The sequence below is a fragment of the Felis catus genome, chromosome A1 (genome assembly GCF_018350175.1).
Source record: "Felis catus isolate Fca126 chromosome A1, F.catus_Fca126_mat1.0, whole genome shotgun sequence".
In the NCBI taxonomy this organism is placed as follows: domain Eukaryota; kingdom Metazoa; phylum Chordata; class Mammalia; order Carnivora; family Felidae; genus Felis; species Felis catus.
The window spans coordinates 204,782,439-204,805,672 of record NC_058368.1 but is presented as its reverse complement, the minus strand read 5'-3'; the positions used below and the strand labels follow the sequence as shown (position 1 = coordinate 204,805,672).

The window sequence follows — 23,234 nt, the reverse complement described above, 5'->3', positions numbered from 1 at the left end:
GCTCGCTGAGGCCAGGGGCTGCAGCTGACCATTTTATAACAGCAGCATTTAAAAGCTCCTATGTAAATATGTCAGAGTGTTCATTATCTGCTTATTGTCGCATGCGTTCGTTTTTCCCTCACTGCTCAGCACTTACAGACATTAAGGACAGCTTTGACACTAATTAAAATTAGCAACTTAGCATGACACCTCTGTTTGCTAAGAAGACAGTTTTACTCATTGTGTTTTACTTTTGTAACCAGCACCCTTTTGGGCCTGGTACAAATCTGTGGCCTTTCCTTGAGGACGCCATTTGTTCCTTTTATGTCTTGACTCATCACATATTGTGGAGAGTGTTAGCTGAGGAGCACATTTGCTTTATGAAAATGTTACCAAATGCTGATACCATAAAGAGGAAAGCACCAGATGTCTGTCTGCAAAGAAAGCAAAATCCTTGTTTGTGACGAGTCAGGGGTAGCCAGGGCTCCCCAGGCATTTCCGGGCCTGGGGTTTGGCTCTGCATGCTCCCTTGGGGCCTCATAATTGACCCCCACATTCCATCTCAGTCATCATTCTGGAGAAATTTGTCAGCTTTACTGCTGATCTGTGCCTGGAAACTGGTGTCCATTAGTGTTCCCAGTTTTAAGCTGAGACACATTTGCTGGATAATTTTGACCAAAATAACACGTAGGATTGTATGCTGCCCTGTGATTGATTTAATTTTACTCTTCCTTTGAGCTGTCACAATTTTCTTAAGGTGCATACAGTTGTCAGTGGAACAAGTCATTTACAGTCAGAAATTATGTAAACTTACCAACTGAAATAATGTTTTAATGCCCAACTTAAGGCAAGGGGTCATAAAACAAAGCATTCTCTGATGTGTGGTAAGGAATTGGAGGGGAGCATGTTCTAGATAATGGTAATAATAAAGACTGAGGATATCAAGGCCTCTGGTCAAGTAGACTTGAGGGTATTTTCATAAAATGCAATTTTCCTTCTGGTCACGTTAAAATCAATGTGCAAGACATTATCTATTCTGGGCAAATGTGTATTCCCTTTGCTTTCTGTCATAATTCTTTATTGCATTTGGCAGCAAATGAGCTTCTAATATTAACATTTAGAGAGAGAATAAAAAGAACTCATAGTTCAGAAGTCATAGTTGCACAGAATTTAAAATATTAACTCCCCAAAACCCCCAAAGCCTAACTTCACTTGGAAAAATGCTCTCACTGATATGCCCAGAATGAAAAAAATCTGACAAAGGTTAGAATCCTGCAGGGTTTAGTGAGAGGATCCTGACTTCATCTGCTGGGTTCTATATTATGAACACCACACCCGACAGCTGCTTCCTCCTGGTAACTCAGTGGGAGCAGTTCGTGAAAAAAAAGCACATTGAAGAGTGGACCGGGGCTGGTGGGCAGGACCCGCCTGACTCTGAAATTCAGGGAGACAGGAGTGAGTCAGCTCGCTGCCCAATGCATCTTTGTTTTGCTCCTTGCCCTTTGTTCATAATCAGAGAGAGATTTCTTAGTATTGTTTCTGCGGACCTCTACGGAGGCCCAAAAGCATCAGCAGCTTCCCCGCTTCCACAGGATTCCCAGAGTTTATTGTGAGCCTGGACCACGTTGCCCCTCTACGGAGGTGCAGAATCCTAGAGAAATCCCCTTGTCCACCCAGATAACAGTTGCATAGTAGCAACAGTTGTAGCAAAACAACCTGGTTCAGAGGTTCAAAGACAACTGCATTGATCATTTTCCATTTTTCCCGTTTTTAATGCAACCTAATAGTGGTACCCATAGAATTATAGCCACTTTTAGAATAGATGACTCATTGCATGCCACACGTCACAAATCCTGTGTCCCTCCTGTGCAACTTTTCAGTTCCCTTCATCCCTTCCCCACCCCCAAGATTGCTCACATGTTTATTTCCAAGAATAAACTTGTTTGACTGAACTGTTTTTAATATTGTTTTGAAACGAGAATTTATGTCCCTCTGCATTTTCACAAGCAAGGCTCAAGCTTGGACTCAGATGTTATAGGAAGGCAATTTTCCATTGTTTCTGACCATGTCTAGCCATGAGACCAGAGGTGACTAACACCAGGGTTTCCATGTGCTCTGATATTTATGAGTTCTTTTTAGAGGGTAGGTACACTTTTAATTTTAAAAAGAAAAAGAAAACAAGGGAGAGGATTATCGTGAGGTTGAGCCAGGTCACATTTTGTCACTTGAAAGTGAAATTGTAACAGAGTCACATCAGACCATTTTTACAGGGATGACTAATGGTTTTCTTCTCTTTCTGTTCCAGCCACACCAGCTATCCTTGGCAGAGCATCCCAGAGTCTGCAAAGAGTTAATCCAGGCCTAGGGACAAGTAAGAATTTCAGTCCTTTTTCTGTCATCAGTGATATTGTCCATGCTTTACCGTATTCAAGCTACTATTTTTTTCTCTGCCTTATTTGAGATTTGGTACCTGGATAAATGACTGATTGAATTTGCATAAATAAGCAAAAATATATATACTTTTAAAGGATGTCTTTTTCAGCTTCTCTACAAGGGGGCTTTTTCATCTCTCTCATTTGCTTGTCTTTAGAGGTTAAGTAAAGCCAAACTAATGTGAAGGGGGGAAAAAGATAAAATAATTGTGGACCAACAATTCGTTTATTGAATTTAGGAACTGCCTCCTTTTGCAAATCGTGTATTATGTTGTCAGTATGATTTTGAGATGTTTATTTACCTAGTGATCTCATTGACAGTAAAGCTTTCCCTTCAACCATATCGTCTTATGATCCAAAATTCTGCCTTCAAGGGAGCTCTTCTCCTTAAAACGCCTTTGCACATCACCCTCTTGTCCTCTGACAATCTCCCCTTCATCCCCAAGACTGAACTCAGACATCAGCTCTGTGGGGACGCTTCTCTACATCGGCTAGAACCAAAGACTTGCTCTGCCTCTGTGCTCCCAAGGAACTTTGTCCACTGCTCCATTAGAGATCCACTTCATGGTGTCTGAGCGTATATGCTGGTCCTGTGCGCAGAACTCAAACCCTCCTGTTTTAGAAGCCTCCACCATCTTCGTCTGTTCCCTAATAACCCCCTAATATGAGGGGTTAGGAAAGGGGTGGCTTTTTAGTGATGTTTGGGTTCTCCCAGCCAGTATTTTTCAAAGCCTTCACGCAGCAGATAATGTAACTTATTGCTACTTTCTGCAAGGAAATGAAAAGGAATCCGTTAAGAATGTCTTCCTATGTATAGAATGGTGGGGTCACTGTTCTATACACAGGGGTGCACCTGAAACTAATATAATACTGTATGCTAACTATACTGGAATTCAAATTAAAAACTTCAGAAAGGAGAATGTTTTACTGATGTGCATGCTCCGCCCTGCATTGGTCTCTCCTCCACACACGTAGGACTCTGCTCCTCACTTTCCCTCGGAGGGGTCGTACGATTTTTCCTATTTTCTTTGTAAAGTCACGCTGGGCCTTGTTGCAATACAACCTCTGGGTATGGCAGATGTGTTGAAGAAAGTCCTGCCAAGTCATTTGGCATATGTTGATTTTCTGTCTTTGTGATAAGCAAGAATACCAATTATCCTTTCTCTGTGATATATCACAGAGATACTGACCTGCCCACACAAGGCAGAATACTATCCTTCCAGCTTCTCCTTTTCAAAAGTTAGCTCCCCTCCATCCCATGACTGATTGGATAAAGTTACTCCCGTCCGTGGATGTGGCTACCAGTGCACGCTTTTCCACAGTGCACATGCTTGGACACAGGGCCACCTTTATCATCCGAGCATCTCATTGAGATGCGACAGACCCTGGTGCTCTTATCACCTCCCTGTCACTGTATCCCAAGCGTTTAATTCTTTGCTAGGCACCCAGCTCTAACTCTGCACCCTGGGGAAGAAAGAGATGAGTAAGATATTGTCCTAACATCAGCAATCTCATATTCTCACTCAGGAGATAACTTCACACACGAAGCTAGTGTTCAACGTGAACTGTCTGATCATTACGCGGTTATAATTCATACATTTCCTATGTGCATTTTTCTAAATTCTCAGATTCAAAGCAAAACCCCCATGGAGGAAAAACAAATTACACCCCCTCAGGGCAAATTCCAGGCAGAACTGACCTAACATACATAGATGCCACCACACCCCGCCAGGCCACCTGTAGGTTATTCTGGGGCTATTGTAGTAACCCCTGAGTAGCAGTCTCCCTCCTCTCCCCTTCTCCCCCCTACTCATCTCTCCCTTCTTGTATCCACCTTCCTCTGCCAATGACAGTTTTAAGAACCCAACATATCACTCTGCTCTAAACAACTCAAATTTCAAACTTCAAACCTACCCCAAGCCACTGAAATCCAACATCCCTCATCCCCGCTTATAAGTCTACACTACTTAGTACTCCCCAACAACACTGTGCTTTCCCACCCCTGGGACTTGCTCATTTCAGCCCGTCTTCTGGGACAATCCTCCTTCCACCTCACCCTGCATTCTGTAAATATAAATCCTGCCCGTGTTTAAGGCTCAGCCAGAACACAGTGCTTGGCCCAAAGCAGTACTTCCCTTCGCCATGTTCATCTTCGAGGGAGATCATGCTATTTTATACCACTTTTAAGGAATATATCAAATGCTGCTTTGCAGTAGAGCTATTTGCATATTTCTCTTATCTCCCCATCGGGATTGTGAACAGCTGGATCTTATTCAGAGTTGTGTAATTCACCGGGCCTAAAACGGTACCTTGAACATGGTACCTTGAACGGTACCTTGCATATGAATTAATTAAATGGAAGCACCCTTCATAGCTCCCTGGTTACCCATCCTTCTCCACATTTAACAATTCCCACAAGCACCCCTTGTTATGGGGCCTCTGGGCTGGCTGGAACCCTCATGGAGGATCAGATCTCCCCACTTGTGTTAATTACACATTAATTACCCTGTTCCATTGTGGAAAGGACTCCTAGGAATCAAATGGTTTATACTCCGAGGACAGCTACCTTACAGGCAAAGGCTACGATATGGTAACAGTAGAAGAAGGGTATGCATTGGCCAGGGTCTGACCCAAGTGTGGGCCTTTTTGTCCCCTCTGTGAAACACAGATGTTCTTTGTCTCCAAATTTGGAATCACTGCCTAAGTGCCTGCCAAACACCTCTGTACCAGGAAGCCCAAAGTCTTCTCATGATGGGTTTTCTATAGTAAGCCAGTGATGTAGGCACATTCTAACTGTTTGGACACCCTTAACCATCAGTCCCCAGGTTCCACTTTAGGTGTGGATTGTACACCAAATTACATTGGTAAGCAGCATTGACAGACTTATATATCCTGCACATCTTTCTGAAAGAGATTTTGTTCTCTCACTTTTAAAAGCCATTCCTTTTCACTGAATTTACTGCATATTGCTGTGAGAGTGTAAGTTTTGTGATCAGTGGCATTTCCACCTGAAATTAAAATGAATATCCAACCGGAGGAAAATATTGAAGTTTCATTGACTGGCATTTGGAGCATAAATGAGTCCAAGATTTTGTGAAAATGGGCATTCTGAACATAAACATAATGACCGAGGTCAGAGTTAAGTTTTGAAAGGATTCCAAAAGATTATCATCTTAGATGGGCACAACAAATGAATTGCTTACAGTTTTATAAGCTCACAAACAACTTCCTTCACATCGTAAGTTACTTTTCAATAGAAACATGATTATGAGACAGAAGTTTGATACAGTCATCGTCACCTTTACATGTCCTTATCTTACGGTCTTAGCCAGACTCCTGTCCTCGTCTGCTAATTTCTCTCTGTTACCTCCTGCTTTTCCCTATTCCAAACCATCCTGCTCTCTGCTCCCGTGTTCATTCTTCCTGCCTACGTCTCATGCAGTGATTCTTATGCCTGAACACCTTCAGTAGCCCCCCACTATTTTCTACCTTATGAAGAAGCTCATCTCCTTGGCATTCAAGAAGGTCCATCATGTGGATCCTAAGTGCTTTTCTAGCCTTATCGCCCTTGTATGCTATGGATACCCACGTTCGTGTCTCTGCTTTACCTGCTTCATTGTATCTATTCCTAATAACCCCTTCACCAGAACTTCCCTCTTCTTTCCTCTGAGTCAGGAACATCTTTCATGGACTGTTCTCTTTCAGGCATATTTCAAATATCACTTTATCCCCCAAGAGGATGAGTACTTCCATCTTGGAATCTGTGTAGGCCTTCCTTGCTTTCTCTTAAGGAAAGAGTATATAACACAGTACTTTTCAAAACTCAGCCTGTAGAGCAAGATAGCAAGACAGACTGTTTACGTCCCAGATCTACCACGTACTTCCTGAGTGATCTTTCCTAAGTTTCATAAGCTCTCTATACCTTGGCTGTTTGTTTTGTGTTTGTTTGTTTGTCTCTAAAATAGGGGTGCTAACAGTACCTACCTCATAGCTGTTGTGAGAATTATAAGTGTTGATATATTTAAAAGAGTTAGATGGGGCGCCTGGGTGGCGCAGTCGGTTAAGCGGCCGACTTCAGCCAGGTCACGATCTCGCGGTCCGTGAGTTCGAGCCCCGCGTCAGGCTCTGGGCTGATGGCTCAGAGCCTGGAGCCTGTTTCCGATTCTGTGTCTCCCTCTCTCTCTGCCCCTCCCCCGTTCATGCTCTGTCTCTCTCTGTCCCAAAAATAAATAAACGTTGAAAAAAAAAATTTTTAAGAGTTAGAATAGTATCTGGCCCCATGGTGTTTATTGTGTTCTCTCATGGCCCTTATTTTATTCCAACAGGTATTAGGATTGAACTGGATGAAATGTCCCATACTCAGCTTTATTTTGGACCTTAATATCATGTCATTTGTTTCAACCTAATGGAGTCTTGTGTATGCTTTCTATTCCCTTGTAATAGACTATACTATCCTCAAGGGTAGAGGCTCTATTGTCTCTTGTATACGTCCTTGTCTCCCACAGTGCCTGACACATGCCAAGTGCTTAATGAGTAGTTTCTGGATTTTGAACACACGCACACGCACACATGTAAAAAAAATCCAGGTTTTCCCTGATAGCATAATTACTCTTTGGCTAGCACAGAGCACCTCTATGCCCTCCAGCAGGCATTTATGAAAGGAGAGGGACAAATATATACAGGAAGAAAAATTTCTCTTGTCCATTGCTATAAACACGTATAGTCTTTCCCAAAAGCCTTCCACAGAACCTTAACTTCAGGTCATGGGACTGGTGTCATGGTCTAGTCTTAGGGTATGTCACAGGACCTCTATGTCATCACTGTGGTATTCTGTTGGCACTTCAGCTGCTGAGGGAAGCATAGCCCCACTCCTGCCTGCGACCCATCATTGCCCCCATCCAAGCTGAATGACCCTCTCAGCTTTGAGCATTCTTTTTCATCAGATATTTTCAACTTTATGGGCTTACTAGCTGACAATACAGCTAAAATAAGCACAACACAAGGGAGTGTATCAGAGCAGGGATGGTATCTTAGAATCTGCAGGATTTACTTCTAACAAAGAACTTGAGCTTCAGACATGCTTTAGAGAGCAGTTCTGACAATGGGTTCTGAAATTAAAGCTGACATTGAATTCTTGACAGGCTACTGTTTATAAATAAGTCAGTAAATGATTCAGTAAGTAAACACAGATTATTATGATCCCTTTTAAGGAAACAGTGTTTATGTTGGCTCTCTCTTGCACCCAGACTAGTGGTAGCCCTTCCTGACTCATAGCACTAATCTCCAGGTAACGCCAAGCATCCTACAGGTACTATTTACCCACCCCCCCTTCCTTGCTTCTCTGAAGTACGAGGAAGACAGACAGAATTATGTACTTTACACAAGAAGAAATGGAGGTGCAGAGAAAAGACGTTCCTAGACCAACAAGACCAACAAGAGAGTAAAGAAGATACCGTCAGTGAAAGTACTTTGTATCTCTCCCAGGATACGCAAAATAAAGTGTAGACAATGCATATTATTGATAATTCAAATAACAGTGTTCAATTACAAGGCAAAATATGGCCTTGGCAGTGACTTTTTTCCAGCCCCAAACACCCAGACAATGCCTGCCATTACTCCCCAGCTGTTCGTGTTTTATCATACACCGTCCTGTTTTCACATGTAATTGTTGGGAGATAAAGATTCTTTGTAAGATAAATACTAGGTCTTAACTTTTTTATCCTTCCTCAATTCCTAGCAATTTGCTGAGCCACAATCTGGGGTAGGTAGACATTTCCTACTTAATCTACAAGAGAGCTGTTCTCTGTGCAGATGCATCAGCCAGTGTTAGCGGCACTGTGGGAGTGGGAAGTAAGCCTGCAGCTCAAGGCCAGCCTCCTCAAGTACTCACAGCTCCTTACCGGTTATAAACATTTATCAAGGTCTTTTCTTTCTTCTGGAACCCAAACAATAAGAAAGTATTTAGAAATCTGTGGACATAGGCCTCTAAAAGCCTTGAATCTTAGAAGTGACTGATTTTTTTTTAAGTCTGTAAAGGATGACTAAGCAACTCCCTAAAAATCCCAGGGGGCCCTTTGTGTGCTCTATACACCAATTTCTAGTTTGGTTTCTCTTCCAAAGCATAACACACATTTTTCAAGGATGAAATCCAAGATAAACGTTCTTTCACCCTGGGTGACCTCAGTGGGTGGTGAACACTTTTTAGACTCTAGAAAGCTAAAGCCTCCCAGTGTTGGTTGTGACCTTGGAGTTCTTCTAGCCTGCAGCCTTCTGATTCACTGCTGAGTTCTTCAAAACCAACTCTGTAATTACTGCTCTCAAGAGAGCTCTGGCTTCTGCACACAGGAGCCTCTCTAGGGAAAGAACCCCTGAATCTGTCATTCCAGAAGAGCCTTTGACCACACCAGCTTCTACTTGTGATGAACAGTTTCTTCAGATAATATACACGTGTACATTGGGGGGAAATTTTGAATTTTTTTACATAGGTGTGCACTGTTTTTAATACAAATTAATCTACACACTTAGAAAGACGATACTACATCACATTTATAAAGATTCATGGAACTCAAACACATGTGCCATTAAATAGTAGTTCAAATAAGAGTATGCTTCATGGCAAATATATGCAATATGAAATAACATATTTAAGTAAGAAATAACTCAGGTGATTAATTACTAAATGAAAAATGTATCACTTAGAAAAGAAGTTACACAACTTTCAAAGGGCTTCTTAAAATATATGATTTCGGGCACCTGAGTGGCTCAGTCAGTTGAGTGTCTGACTCTTAATTTTGGCTCATGTCATGATCCCAGGGTCATGGGATCGAGCCCCACATCAGGCTCTGTGCTAAACCTGGACCCTGCTTAAGATTCTTTCTCTCTCTCTCCCTCTGTCCCTCCTTGACCCACCCCTCTGAAATAAAAAAAAGTTTTAAAAAAGAAAATGCCAATACTCCAAAAAAAAAAAAAAGGTATGATTTAGGGGGACCTGGGTGGCTCAGTCAGTTGAGTATCTGACTCTTGATTTCAGTTGAGGTCATGATCTGAGGGTCATGGAATCAAGCCCTGCTTTGGGCTGTGCATTGAGTGTGGAGCCTGCTTAAGATTCTCTCTCACCCCTTCTGTCCCTCTCCCAGCTTGCATTCTGTCTCTCTCTCTGTCTCTCTCTCTCTCTCTCTCAAAAAAAGTATGATTTATAAGAAATTGATTTGCATGTAATTTGCAACCTGTGATACAAAATAAGCTATTTTCTTTTAAGGTCAACAATTATTTAAACTACAGGCTGGCAAACTATAGTCCCCAGACTAGATGCTTGCTTTTGTAAATAAACATGCCTATTTGCTTCAGATTGTCTATGGCTGCTCTGAGGATAGACTAGTCATCATGTTTGTATCGGTTGTTGTCTCTTAGTCTCCTATAGAAAATTATTTTCAATTTGATAACTGACATTAATGAGGATACTAGATTCACTATATGAATTTACTTCACAGTCAATTCTTCTGAAATACACTATATTGTAAAGTAGATTAAAAGTATCTTCTAATCAATGTGGACATGTGGATTTATTATTATTATTATTATTATTATTATTATTATTATTGGTGGTGGCAGTGGTGGCATTGTTATTGGTACTCTGTCAGATGAAAGCATCTGTAAATGCTCGGTGATGGATGAAACAGGCAATAATTTGCAACTCAACTGTCTGCATACATCATCATTTTCACATAATACGTATCTTCTGAAGAATTATAGTCAGCATATCACATGGCTCTAGTGTGAGGGCAAACCTGACTTTGCAGGTCTGTAAATCTTTTATAAACTGACTGCTGCCACTGAATTCCAGCCAAAGAATAAAGACAGAAGACTCTCTTGTTAGGAAATCGTGTAATGGAAGAGACTCCTAAACCTGAAACCTCACAGCATCACCATCGATGTTAGGATTCGGATGAATAGCCTTCATGAGTCCTCGAGGTATTCTCAAGTAGCAATCGTGTGTTTACTCCTACAGGCTAACTTCTGATTTTTCATGTTTTATGGAAAAGCAGCCTTGAACACTTCTTTATTCTCTCTTAAAATTCTTTAATAAATAAGAATTTTCAAACTCCAAATTTGAATTAATGGGAAAGCAAATATTTGCAGGCGAGCCCATCTGTGGTCTGTGCTGTCGGCACACGTGGCTATGTGCACCTGTCGCTGTGAAGCTCCTGCCAGGCAAACCCCAAAAAAAGGGAGAAGCACCTGGATAGCTTCCTTTCCGCTAGTGAAGCTTTTCTGTTTCTGAATTCCAAAAGCATTTGAAGTTGCCCATCTTTTGCATTAAACTCAAGTGGCTTGTGTACACCTGGTGTCTTCCCTTCTAGACTGTGAGTTATTTTGAGAGCAAGGACATAGTCTTCCTCATCTTTATATGCTCTGTCCTTTCCTTCACAACTTAAACAGGGCCTTGCACAAAATGGGAGCTTAGTATTTGTCAAACTGATATCACGTGGAGTTCCAGGAATTACCTGAGAGCAACTGCTTCTAGAAGGGAAGTGGAGGGAGAGGTGTTAGCGAAGATTATCATGATATTTGAGTTTGGCATGCCAATTCCCCCTACACACACACACACACACACACACACACACACGCACACACACACGCAGATGAGTAACATAACTGTTTCCTCAAACTTGAGAGCAATAGATACATTTTCCTCTTCTGCCATTTTTCTTTCTCATGGGGAAGAGAAGAAGGTCCTACGGAAGCCTTGGAAATATTTGCTCTTATCAGACAGTATTGGTTTTGGCAAACTTTTATTAGTTCCAGTTGATGTCATAGGCTATCTGATGAGGACTTTAGGGTTTGGGAGTGGAGACCACAGGTTGCCTTCTGTGTATGCCCCCAGCATCCTGCCAATATGCCACGAGCTCCAACTTATCCAGCTATAAACGAAGATGTCAACAGCTGTCTTTAAGGGTCATTGTGAGGAGCAAATAGGTACATAGAAAAATTCCTGGCACAAAATAGGTATGGAATACTTGTTAGCTATTTTATGATCTTTACTACTGCTGTCACTGCAGAGTGGTAGAAAGAGCGGTAGTGGCCTGGGCCCCCGGAAGTACCCTCCCCCCCTCCTGACCCCACTCACCAAAGCTTATCTCCAATTTAAGTTCATTTCTACTGGGGGTGGGGGGGTAGTAGGAAACAGGCTTGATCTTATATAGTATATCTCACACCTGAGATATACTATATAAGTATAAGGGGAATGTTTGTATCGTCCAGTTTGAGAAAAATTGATTTAACAAATAAATTTTAATGTTATGGACATGTCTTTTTCATTCTGCTTTAATCTCTTAAAAAAGTGCAAAACTTGGGGCGCCTGGGTGGCGCAGTCGGTTAAGCGTCCGACTTCAGCCAGGTCACAATCTCGTGGTCCGGGAGTTCGAGCCCCGCGTCAAGCTCTGGGCTGATGGCTCGGAGCCTGGAGCCTGTTTCCGATTCTGTGTCTCCTTCTCTCTCTGCCCCTCCCCCGTTCATGCTCTGTCTCTCTCTGTCCCAAAAATAAAACGTTGAAAAAAAAAATTAAAAAAAAAAAAGTGCAAAACTTAATTTCATGGCCTGAGAGGCCCTCGTCCCAGAAGCCCTGCTTTTGGGTCCTGCCATGAGCACCGCCATCTGGATTGCCTGTTTAAGCCAGGGAAGCAGGGGGCATTGGAAGGGAAGCCTGAGGGGTTTGCCACACTCTAGACACCAGAGGACAAGACGTGGGCTCCGGGCAAGAGCCTCTTCCTAAGGAAGAGGGTGCTGGGGAAGAGAGCAAAAGGGCAGCCTGAAGCCCAGCCTACTTGCTTCGCAGGCAGGATTAGGTAAAATGTTTGACACCTAGTGAAATGTTATTGCCTTTCCTTCCTCTTTTCCCTGAAAGACTGTCCTTAGGCATAGACAAGAGATGAGGCTGTACAGATCACTAAAGTGTGTGTCATCGAAACAAACTGTCTACTTTTCCAAAAAGCATCTTTACCCCCTACTAGACTAAACTCAGTCCCAAGGAACATTTACTATCTGGATGATTCATTTGACAATAATCGTGTGCTGTTTTATTGTTAGGATTCTCTTATATGGAATCACTAGCTTAAAATTTGTTTTTGCTTCAGGAGTTCAGCTCTAAGGAGGCTTCCTGGATCAAATTTCACAGCCACAACAAATAATACATTAACTAGTGGTGACATACTCAGGCCAGCACCTATGACAGCCCATTTGACTCGCGCTACAGGTGAACTGTGGCTGTGCCGGAACATTGGAGCAGGAGCTCAATGGAACAGAAAGAGGGGGGATAATTTCCACCCTACTTCATGACTCCTCACTATCCCTACCCATTGTCTACCCCTATGCCCTACTCTAAATACCCTGCCTTTCTTGGATGAAGGCAAAAATTGTGAATTAGATGAAATTTTTCTTTGGTGCCTTCCCCCAAATTTAGTTTGTGACTGAACAATCTTGGCTAAACCATGACTGAATAATCTCTTCGGGTATAGTCAGCCTCGATGTGAGTTTTCAAACTGGAATAACACATGCCAACTCCTTCCTGCCCTGCATACCTCCCCCTGTTGAGGTTTTTATAAAAGCAGGTACCTTGTTATTAGTCATCAATTATTGCCAGGACAAGAGAGGAGTCTCCAGCTCCTTTTGGAGATACCCAAAGCCTGGGAGATAAGTATATCAAAAAGATACCTGGGGAAGCTAGGCTGCTAAGAAAGAGAACAACTAAGAAAAGAAATAAAATATTTTCATATGGACAGAGTCTGGGATGAAAGAAGCAGCCTTTTCAGGCAGCTGAGTGAAAGAAGCAAACTGGGTCCAGAAGGATTAGAAGAAGTCTTAGGAGACCAAGATTTCTCAACTACCAAAAACAGGGAAGCTCAGCTTTATTTGGGCTGCAAAATGAGGATTCCCTTCAAGTGAGATCACATGAGTCATCTGACAAAAGCTGGTCTCCCTCCCCTGTTTGAGCCCGTAAATCCTTTCCTCTACTCACACAGCCTTGACCACTGTCACCACCTCTAACAGTTCTAACGTACCTCTTAAGGGATGGCCCATAAATATTTTTTTCTGGACTACTTTCTTAGAAAAACAGAGACCTGGAGATAAAGGGCTGGAGGCTTGGTTGGTGCATCCAGAGCCACAGCCACAGACTAAAATCCTAACAGGATGTCAATATAAGCAGGTGACTAACCCTTCAACCCCCAAGATCCTGAAATGCTGGTTCTTGGTGAGTGTCTCCATCAGAATCACCTGTGGACATTTTCAATAAATACAAATGCCAGAGGTCTCCCTCAGACCTGCATTGATGGAGCTCACAGGTATTGTATTAGTTTCCTGAGACTGCTGTGACAAAGTACCATAACCCTGGTGGCTTAAAATAACAGAAATTTATTCTCTCACAGTTATGGAGGCAACAAGTCAAATATCAAGGTGTCATCACTGTTTATTCTCTCTGGAGGCCCTGAGGGAGAATCTGTTCCATGCCTCTCTCTCCTCGGTTCTGGAAACTGCTGCCAATCCTTGATGGTCCTTGGTTTGTAGATGTATCACTTCATTCTCTGTCTCCATCTTCGCAGGCCTCTCCCCTGTCTCTGTGTCTGTTCTCCTTTTCTGTCTCTTATAAGGATACCCATCATTGAATTTGGAGCTCTAACCTAGGATAATCTCCTTCTGAGATCCTTACCTTAATTATATCAGCAAAGACCCTTTTTCAAACAAAGATCACATTTCACAGGTACTAGGGATTAGGATTTGGGTATATGTTTGAAGGATACAATTTAACCCACTACACATATATATATGAAAAAAAAATCCCCTCCAAAAATGATACTCTGCACACTCCTGCAAAGAACTCTGCCCTTCATGTATTAGCCCACCATTTCCCCAGTGCTTAGGAAATACTAGGCCATGCAGAGTTAAACAGGCTTCTTTACTGCAGAACTACTCAGATTCTCTAATCTGCTTGGGTGCATTATGATTGTCCCAGAAAAAGAAAAAAAAGGGGCGCCTGGGTGGCGCAGTCGGTTAAGCGTCCGACTTCAGCCAGGTCACGATCTCGCGGTCCGTGAGTTCGAGCCCCGCGTCGGGCTCTGGGCTGATGGCTCAGAGCCTGGAGCCTCTTTCCGATTCTGTGTCTCCCTCTCTCTCTGCCCCTCCCCCATTCATGCTCTCTCTCTGTCCCAAAAAATAAATAAACATTGAAAAAAAAAATTAAAAAAAAAAAAAAAAAAAAGAAAAAAAAAATAGCACTTCCTGAAAATAGTTGATTGGGGAACTTCTTTTCGAGGGATTATCTATTACTGCTTCAGTGGCCACCGGTGCTCAGGGGAGCGCAGGCTGCAGGTAACTGGCACTTTCACAGCTCTGGTCAGTGATTTGCCCATGCTGCGGGTCTAGCATGTGAGTGTTCAGACATTTAGGGTGTACTGATCCCTCTCTGAGTATGAGTGCATCCTTCAGTAAATATCCACCGGGGTTGTCTGGAAAGTTTGTGTATGTGTGTGGATTTTTAGATGTCATCTAGTCTCTGGTCTTGCCTTCTGCTATTTTCGGAGGGATTGTGATGATAGAGTGGAGAAAGGGGGAATGGAAAAGGAAAGGTAGCCAACATTTTTTTTTTCTCCAAAATGCCCAGAATAGCCGAAAAAGGAGAAATGATTTCATCATTTTTATTCCTGTAATTCCAGTCTCTCAACAATGGCATCAAAATTTGATTCATCAGTAAGTTCATAGCAATATATTGTTTTAAATGGTCACCTTTGGAGGTTACAAGGGTATGTACTCATTATTCTAAAAATTGATACATCAAGGGAAATACGCTATTTCTTTGAATTTTTTGTATGAATTGCATTTCAGGGTAACTGAATCGTTGGTGAAGAAATGTTTTCTTCTTGTGTCTCTCTCTTGCTAATATACATTAGCTAGCATGTGTATGTGTATATAAATGTGAATATGTGTATGAATATGTATGTATAGATGAAATGGTAGGATTAGAAATCACCAGTTTAGAACCCCTAATGAAGTTATAGATTTGGGCAAGGTTGTCAGTGAATGATAAAATACTTCGGTGAACTCTGTTCTGGGTGATTCAGGCTGACAACACTTTGAACCCAGATCAATCTTGCCAGCGTCTGATATCATATGTCCCTGACACAGGGGTTTGCCACACCACCCATGATAGACTCTTTCCGTGAGTGTTAAGCTGAATTACATTAAGCCTCTAGGTCTTACTGCCTGTTTATAGGAAATAAGAGGCGTAGAGGAACATTGTAAATGACTCTAAGATGCAAGAAGCTGAAGGAAAATATCCTCAACCAAAAAAAAAAAAAAAAAATCACAGAATAAAAAGAAGAGAGAAGAAATGTCATGGATTTGAACAGACAAGACATTGTGTGGGCCTAGTTTGCATCCTGATTCAAACAAATGAATTGTCAAACAATGAATCCTGATTCAAACAAATGAATTTTTAAAGATATCTTTTAGAAATTTGAGCACAGACTGGGCATTTAGTGGTATTGAGGGATCATTATTAATTTGTTAGGTATAATATTTGTATTAATTTTTTATTTTCTATTTTTTTAATGTTTATTTATTTTTGAGACAGAGAGAGACAGAGCATGAACAGGGGAGGGTCAGAGAGAGGGAGACACAGAATCAGAAGCAGGCTCCAGGCTCCAGGCTGTCAGCACAGAGCCCGATGCGGGGCTTGAACTCACGGACTGTGAGATCATGACCTGAGCCAAAGTCAGATACTTAACCGACTGAGCCACCCAGGCGCCCCATTAATTTTTTAACAGGAGTGTCTTTATTAGCTTTTAGAGATAGCCATGTAGGTAGTTACGGCTAAAAGCAGATGACCAAAAAATAGATAAACAACACAAAACAGGACTGGTAAAATGCTAATAATATTTCAAGCTGGGTGACGAATATATGTTTTGTTGTTATTATTGATAATAATATACATGGTTTTACTAGTGTTACTCTTATTATTATTTAACATGGTTCACTAAGCCAGGCTCTCTATTTTTGTGTGTATTTGCATATTTTTATCTGTTTGTGTGTATTTTCATAATAAAAATAGAGTAATACCTCATAAACAATCTCAACCCCCATCCCCTAGTAAAGACAATTCATATTCCCAGTGAGACCCATGAAATTAGCCTTACTAGTGACCAGAGTGTTATCTCTCTGAAAAGTAGGAAAGACCCTCATAAGAACACATCAGTTTAGAGAACTGCTGTAGAAAAAAACAGAAAATGTTTGCATTCTGGCTAACTAGACATTAATGTGTTACGCTGCACGGTGTAATCATGAGGGTTGATGTTGAAAGGCGTCCTTGGTTTCAGTTGGCAAGGAAAAATATAAACGACTTGGCTAAAATTTAAGGCTGCGGTTCTAAGTCGTATTTGAGCTCCAGTTTGGAAGATTTCATTGCTGCTATTACCTAGTGTGATGTTATTTGCTTGCACACCAGCTCTGCTCTAGGTCTGACACTGGTGCAAACATTTTCCTAGAGCTGAAGTCACATTATAGTAAACACTGCTGTATCCAAGTAGAGATTCTGGGATGATACGGCCACAGAGCATTTACATTCTGCCCCCGTGGGTTAGCCTCTCACCACTCATAAAACAAGAAATAGGAAAGATAACCAACAGGCTTTTGATTAAGTCACAAATCAAAAAGAAAGAGTAAGAAGACAGAACGAGTTAGTTGCAATTTTCAAAATGGAGTCTTTTTCTCATTTCTACTTTCTAGCTATTTTCTCTTAAAGCCACAGCTTGAAGGCTTGCCATTCACAAGCCTACAGAGAACATTTGGAATATGGCCAGCCACCCCTGCCCTTGTCCATGCCACATGGCCTACTTTCTCCCCAGTCACCTCTGCACAACGTCCCAAGTCGGGAGCCTAGAGGCTGAAAGCAGTGCAGGTAACATAGTCATTCAAGTTCACATAAATAAGAAGAAATCCAAATGATAACCAAAAATAATAGAATTTCATTTCCAGGACTCTTCAGTTACCTTAATGTTGCTGACTGATTTCTAGGAGCCCTAGGCTCAGCTCTTAGATGTCTCGGAACCAAGGAGAGGATCATTTATACCATATGCATTTGCTTATTGGCCTAAAAGCTTTCCAAATTTATTCATAACCTTGCCTACACCTATTCTAAAAAGAAAAAGAACAAAACCCCATATACTTGGGAAATAATCCCTAAACTACAATCACAAGACATGTACCTAGATATGTCTTCCCACCAAGTCATCCTTTACGGTTGACCACAGTGTTGTCTCCTGTTCTTCCTACACTTAAGGTTCCACGGAGCAGGACAAGGCAAAGAGCGTCAAGGTTTTATGAAACATTTTAAAACAGAGGCTTTGGACAAGCAAGTGAGAGGTGCACTGAAAATGCAGTATCTGTCTCGGCCTCTCTCAGTGTCACAGAATTGACAGGTGCTGTCTCCTAGCTGACTACCCAGCAAGCATAATCCCAGCATGTTCCACTCACTTCCCATTCCTCTCTTTGCCAGACTGAGTCCATACCCATATAGTAAGAAAATAGTAGCTTTCAGTCTATACCCGACTGAGGGTTTGACATGCAAGCTAATATGGATAAATCTCCAGTCCCTCCTAGTAAAAGCAAAAGCTTTCTTTTTATGCATCCAGGTAAATAGTCAAAAGACAAGTTTAAAATAGATTATAGTTAAGTTCCATGAGGATAGAGATCTTTGCCTTGTTCCTTGCTATGTACTTGGTACCCAGAATTGGCCCATATGGCAATGAATGAAATATGTCTTAAAGGAATGAATGTCCCGCAGGACAGAAGTTTTCTGTGTTTGGATGCGTCATCATCATGTAGCTTCAGAGCCTAGATAGAACATACTGCCACGATGTTGGTCCTGCAGACGGACTTGGGGTGCTTGGGCATGATGTGCAGTAAAGCAAATCAAGTGAGGACATCCTCTAGGCCCCACAGGGGCCACCAGCATGTTGGTCTCCATCACCTTACCCATCCTAGATTTTCAAATTAGGAGTCATTGTGGCAGCCAGACCAGGAATTCTCATATTGGGGCTTGGGGTTTTTATTTTCTTTTTTGACTTCTAGGTATCCAAAATTGTTGTTTGGAGAAGTATATTCAGACCATGACTCTTCCATTACCACACGTTTCTGTTACCAACAGAGGAGGTAACTGAATCACTTAAAATGAAGCAATTCCATCCTCTTTAGTACACTATAAACATAGTCTTAGCTTTGACTGTAATTATAGTGGATGGTGCTGCTGAGAAAATGGTGTAATTATAACATTACGGTTGAGAACCATCTGACTAGAAAACACTGAGCTGCACTGTGTAAGGTTTAAGACGGGATTTGGGTCCTTTTTTTCATTATGAGTGAGACTAATTAGCCAACTGCAACCAAGAGCTTTGTGGTATGATATTAATACTATAAGAAAACCAAAAGCCTAAGTAAAAATGACGGGAAAACCTGATGCTTTTCTTTAACTTTCACATGCTCTTAGAAGATCTTATATGAAAGTATAAAGAAGAGTGGAGGGGCTTACCAACTTCCAGGACACATGAGTGAAATTACAAGGGGATAGCTTAGAAAAATCAGCACTCTAGCTGGCTTCTCCCCTCTCCCCTCCAGGCAAAAGGATCTTACACACGTATATCAAGTGCCTAAAGTTTTATTTCCCTGAATATGGCTTTTTCCCCCTCTTGAATAGACTTGCCCAATGGTCCAAGATTTTATGCTACCATAAATTTTTTAAAAAGTGTTCTGTATCTTGGTTTGGATATGGATGACACTGCGTGTTTTTGTCAAGTCATTGAAATGTAAACTTAAATTTATGCTTTGCGCTATGTGTAAAGTACCTTGATTTAAAAAGTGTTTTTGGGTGCCTGGGTGGCTCAGTCGGTTGAGCGTCCGACTTCAGCTCAGGTCATGATCTCACGGTTCATGAGTTCGAGCCCCGCGTGGGGCTCTGGCTGATGGCTCAGAGCCTGGAGCCTGCTTCCGATTCTGTGTCTCTCTCCCTCTCTCTCTGCCCCTCCCCCATTCATGCTCTGTCTCTCTCTGTCTCAAAAATAAATAAACATTAAAAAAAATTTTTTTTAAAAAGTGTTTTTAAGTTTTTAAAGACCAGAGATTTCCAGCAACAAGAATAAGTAGAAAGAGCATAGTTAGAAAACCTGGCCTGGTGTACCTGCTCCACCATATAAAAGTCATGGACCTCTTGAAGCCTATGTCTTTCTTTTCAAAAATAGAAATATATATATGTATTTATTTTTAAAGTTTATTTTTATTTATTTTGAAAGAGATACAAAGAGCAAGGAGGGGAGGGGCAGAGAGAGAGGGAGACAGAATCCCAAGCAGTCTCCATGCTGTCAGCACAGAGCCGCTGCGGGGGTCAAACTCACGAACACTGAGATCATGACCTGAGTCAAAAACCAAGAGTCGGATGCTTAACTGACTGGGACACCCAGGCACCCCCAAAATGCAAATATTTATATTTACACTCTCACCTTCACAAGGATCAGGTATGACAATGATGTGCACATTGCTTCCAAGTGTTCTGGGACTCTGTAACTCATAAGGAGTTCTCAGGTTTCCTCTCAAAGGAGAGGAAATTATGGGTTGCTCCAAATAGTGAAACAGGGTGGCAAAGAATCTCTGTCATGTGACTAGGTCTGGTTATTTTTTTCTGGTGAAGGGGGACATGGCTGGCAGTGCAAGTTGTGTGTGTGTGTGTGTGTGTGTGTGTGTGTGTGTGTGTGTGTGTGTGTTGGAGGATGAAAGGGAAAATAATTTGTCTTCCTGGCTTCATCTCTACTCCTGGATTTTCCTAGAGCCTTATTCCTGTCTTTGCCCCAAGCCTGGAAACAGGGACTCCTCACTCTCCTTCGTTCATAAACATCAGAAAGCTGAGATTTCATTTGGCCTTCTCTTACCCTACTCCCTTGGTCTATGAAAGTTCTACATGTCTAACAATAACAATAACAATAAGGAAGAGAAATCAAAATAAATGGAAATATTTCCTGTGCACGGCTGCCTGCAGATTTGGGTTGTTGCACTTAGCTTACTTGGTAGTGTCCTCAATAAACCGTGACAAACTGCAGCACCTGTAGCTCTCGAGATCTTGCCTCTTAAAACTGACCAATATTTGTTGTTCCTGGAATCAGTAATGATAATCTCTCTCGTCTGAGAGGTTCAGAAAGCACAAGTGATTTTCCTAAAACTTCCTTCAGATGAGAGTATTTGAAAAATGAAACTCAAAGGCACAGCCCTCTTAGAAGTCTTGCCGAAGCACTCAGACAGGCATGGCTTGAATCCTGACGTTGCTGGTCACTTAGCTGTGGGATTTTGGACGAGTCACTTAACCTCTGAGCCTCAAACTGCTGATCTGTAAACAAGGATAAATACAACCAACTTCGTAAGCATGCATGAAAGTTTCCACTGAGCCGATGTTAGTTTCCTTCCTTTTTGCTATCCAGCTCTGAAAATGCAGTGGTGCAGGAAGCCATTAACATTTCATTAACACAAGTGAAAAGTATATAAATGTATCAACCCCAAGATCTGAGGTCCTGCAGGATACTTTTTAAAAGGGATTTGGAATTTGGAATTTTATAAATGGAATAAGGACTGTTTGTAAAAATAATAATAACTAATTTAAAATAAACAAAATACCTTAATTAGTGAACCTGGGGAAAATAAACTGAAGATTAATATTCAGCAAAAGAGGAAATTATCAAACTAATAAGGTACAGGGCCCTTGATATTTGTAAAGTAATACAGAGCCATAAAACCCCATTTAAGAGGAGACAAAGCCAAAAAGTCTGGTTCTTTTTGAAGAGCTCTTGAAAACAGACATCTGGAAAATTATGGTCTACTCCCTGGACCTTATTTCCTACTCTGGATAAGCAACCTTCTGAAGCACAAAAAGAACAGCCAGGGTAAGTAAAGGAGATGAAATGATTTATCAGAACTAGTTAAAATAATTAAATCTGAAAAGCATGATCCTGGACATGGAGTAGGGTACTTTCTGCAGTCTTTTTGAAAATAAAGTAGCCCAATACAAGGATTTTGTTTGACTGCTATAAAGCAGTGTGACAGGTTGAGAAAACAGAATGTTCTGAAAATCCTGTTTATTTTGGGGGTAAGCCAACCATCCAGGGGAGAACCAGAGTCCTTTCCTTTAAGAAACATAGATTTCAGTTGGAAGAATAAATTAGAAAGGTAGATTTCAACCTTCAACCCACTACTAGTGAATTGGGAGTATTTACTGAGCACTATTGCAAACATAAAATTATCTTAAGGGATCCAGGAAGTAGACGGATGGGAGCCAGGGGCTAGAAAGAAAGAAGAACTTACACCTGAAGTGCTTACGACTTATTGAAGCCTCTTTGTCCCAATTTTCCTTACACCATGATGTTATTCGAAGTCATACACGAGGGTATGAATTTACTGGAGATAATATTATAGAGAGCAACAGTAACACTTAAATGCTTCCATTATGTTTACTACCCCAGTTATCCACAGTTGCCTGGGGAAATTGCAAGTAGGGACAGGAAAATGCCAGTACCAGCCAGTTACACATAATGAAATTTTTTGCTCCGAACACTTTCACGGTATTATTAAATTAGATTGGTTGGGACTAAAAAGTAGTAAGACTGATTTTCTTATGTGGCGCATGAATTCATTTAACTCAAAAGATAATTCCCAAGGAAGAGTTTTAAAAATCCTTTGAGTGGTAACAACCTCATTGGGATTTACTTAAAACTTCCCAATCCACTCAGTTTTAAAGATAATGTTTTTAAATATATGAGTGCTGGCATAATGATTAAAATGATATGTTTTATTACTTTGTAATCACATCAAGTACTAATTAGTTGAAATAAAATCTGTGAGAGTAGTGAATACAATAAAAATATATCCAGCATGTGGAAGTCTTTATGAAGCAATTCTTCGTACCAGAATTGTGGTTGTCTTTTGGGGATTCTGAACCAAATTCCCCAATTAAGTAGGTGACATAGCCTTTATCTTGAACACATTTCCAAGCATCGTAAATTCATGAGTGCAAGTAACCACTGTCAGTTTACACATAGAAACTCTAAGGTGATTTTATATCATTATAGGCCTTCATTAGCATAAGTTGGACTTCATCTAGTCTGCTCCTTGGGGACTTTGCTGGGGAAAAAATGGAATTGTCAAGTAGGGGGAAGAGATCCTGGAAATAGGGTTTGCCCGGTTTCTCCATCGTTGGTAAAAAGGGCCCCCACTTGGGTATTAAGGACCTCTACAATGAATCTGAGAGCTTTCATAAATGCTGACAAGGCGTGGGCTTCCTATGATAGGATGCCAAAGAAGCCACACTGCTCACATGTTCCCTTCAGGTGTATCTGGTTCACATCTGAGAGGTTTGGTCCCAAGAAATCTTCAGTCTCCACCCAGGCACCTCTGTAATCTTTCTGTCTCCTTCCCAACATCTTGCACATCTCAAAGGGGTTAGAGAAACTCCAGATTCTCGAGGCTGGACCAGGTTTTCAGTGGATACCCTGGTTGAGTGTCGAGAATGAAACAGAAACCTTGGTGTGTGGCAGCCATTTATCAGTAAGAAAGATGTTGAGAAGAAGAGGCCAGGGGCCTAAGGTTAGTAGACACACATGGACCAAGAGATGGGCTTCTCTTGCAGCTGGCCCATAGTGTCTCCTGGAGCAGTGAGAAACGGGAGACATACTTAGAGTGACTGGCTGAACTGTTTCCAGCTATTTCTCTCTGCTCCTCCATTTCCACCTATTCTCCCAGTCA

At 41.5% G+C, this 23,234-nt stretch overlaps 1 protein-coding gene across 9 annotated transcripts in view; it reads left to right on the top strand.

Annotated features, from left to right (window-relative positions):
* GHR (growth hormone receptor) overlaps positions 1-23,234 on the top strand; it is a 272,519-nt gene that overhangs the window by 194,239 nt on the left and 55,046 nt on the right. For all 9 annotated transcript variants that reach the window (XM_045037576.1, XM_023238718.2, XM_023238712.2 and 6 more), the window contains one exon: positions 2,285-2,350. In XM_045037576.1, coding sequence (XP_044893511.1) covers positions 2,285-2,350 — 66 coding nt within the window. The remainder of the gene's footprint in view (positions 1-2,284; positions 2,351-23,234) is intronic.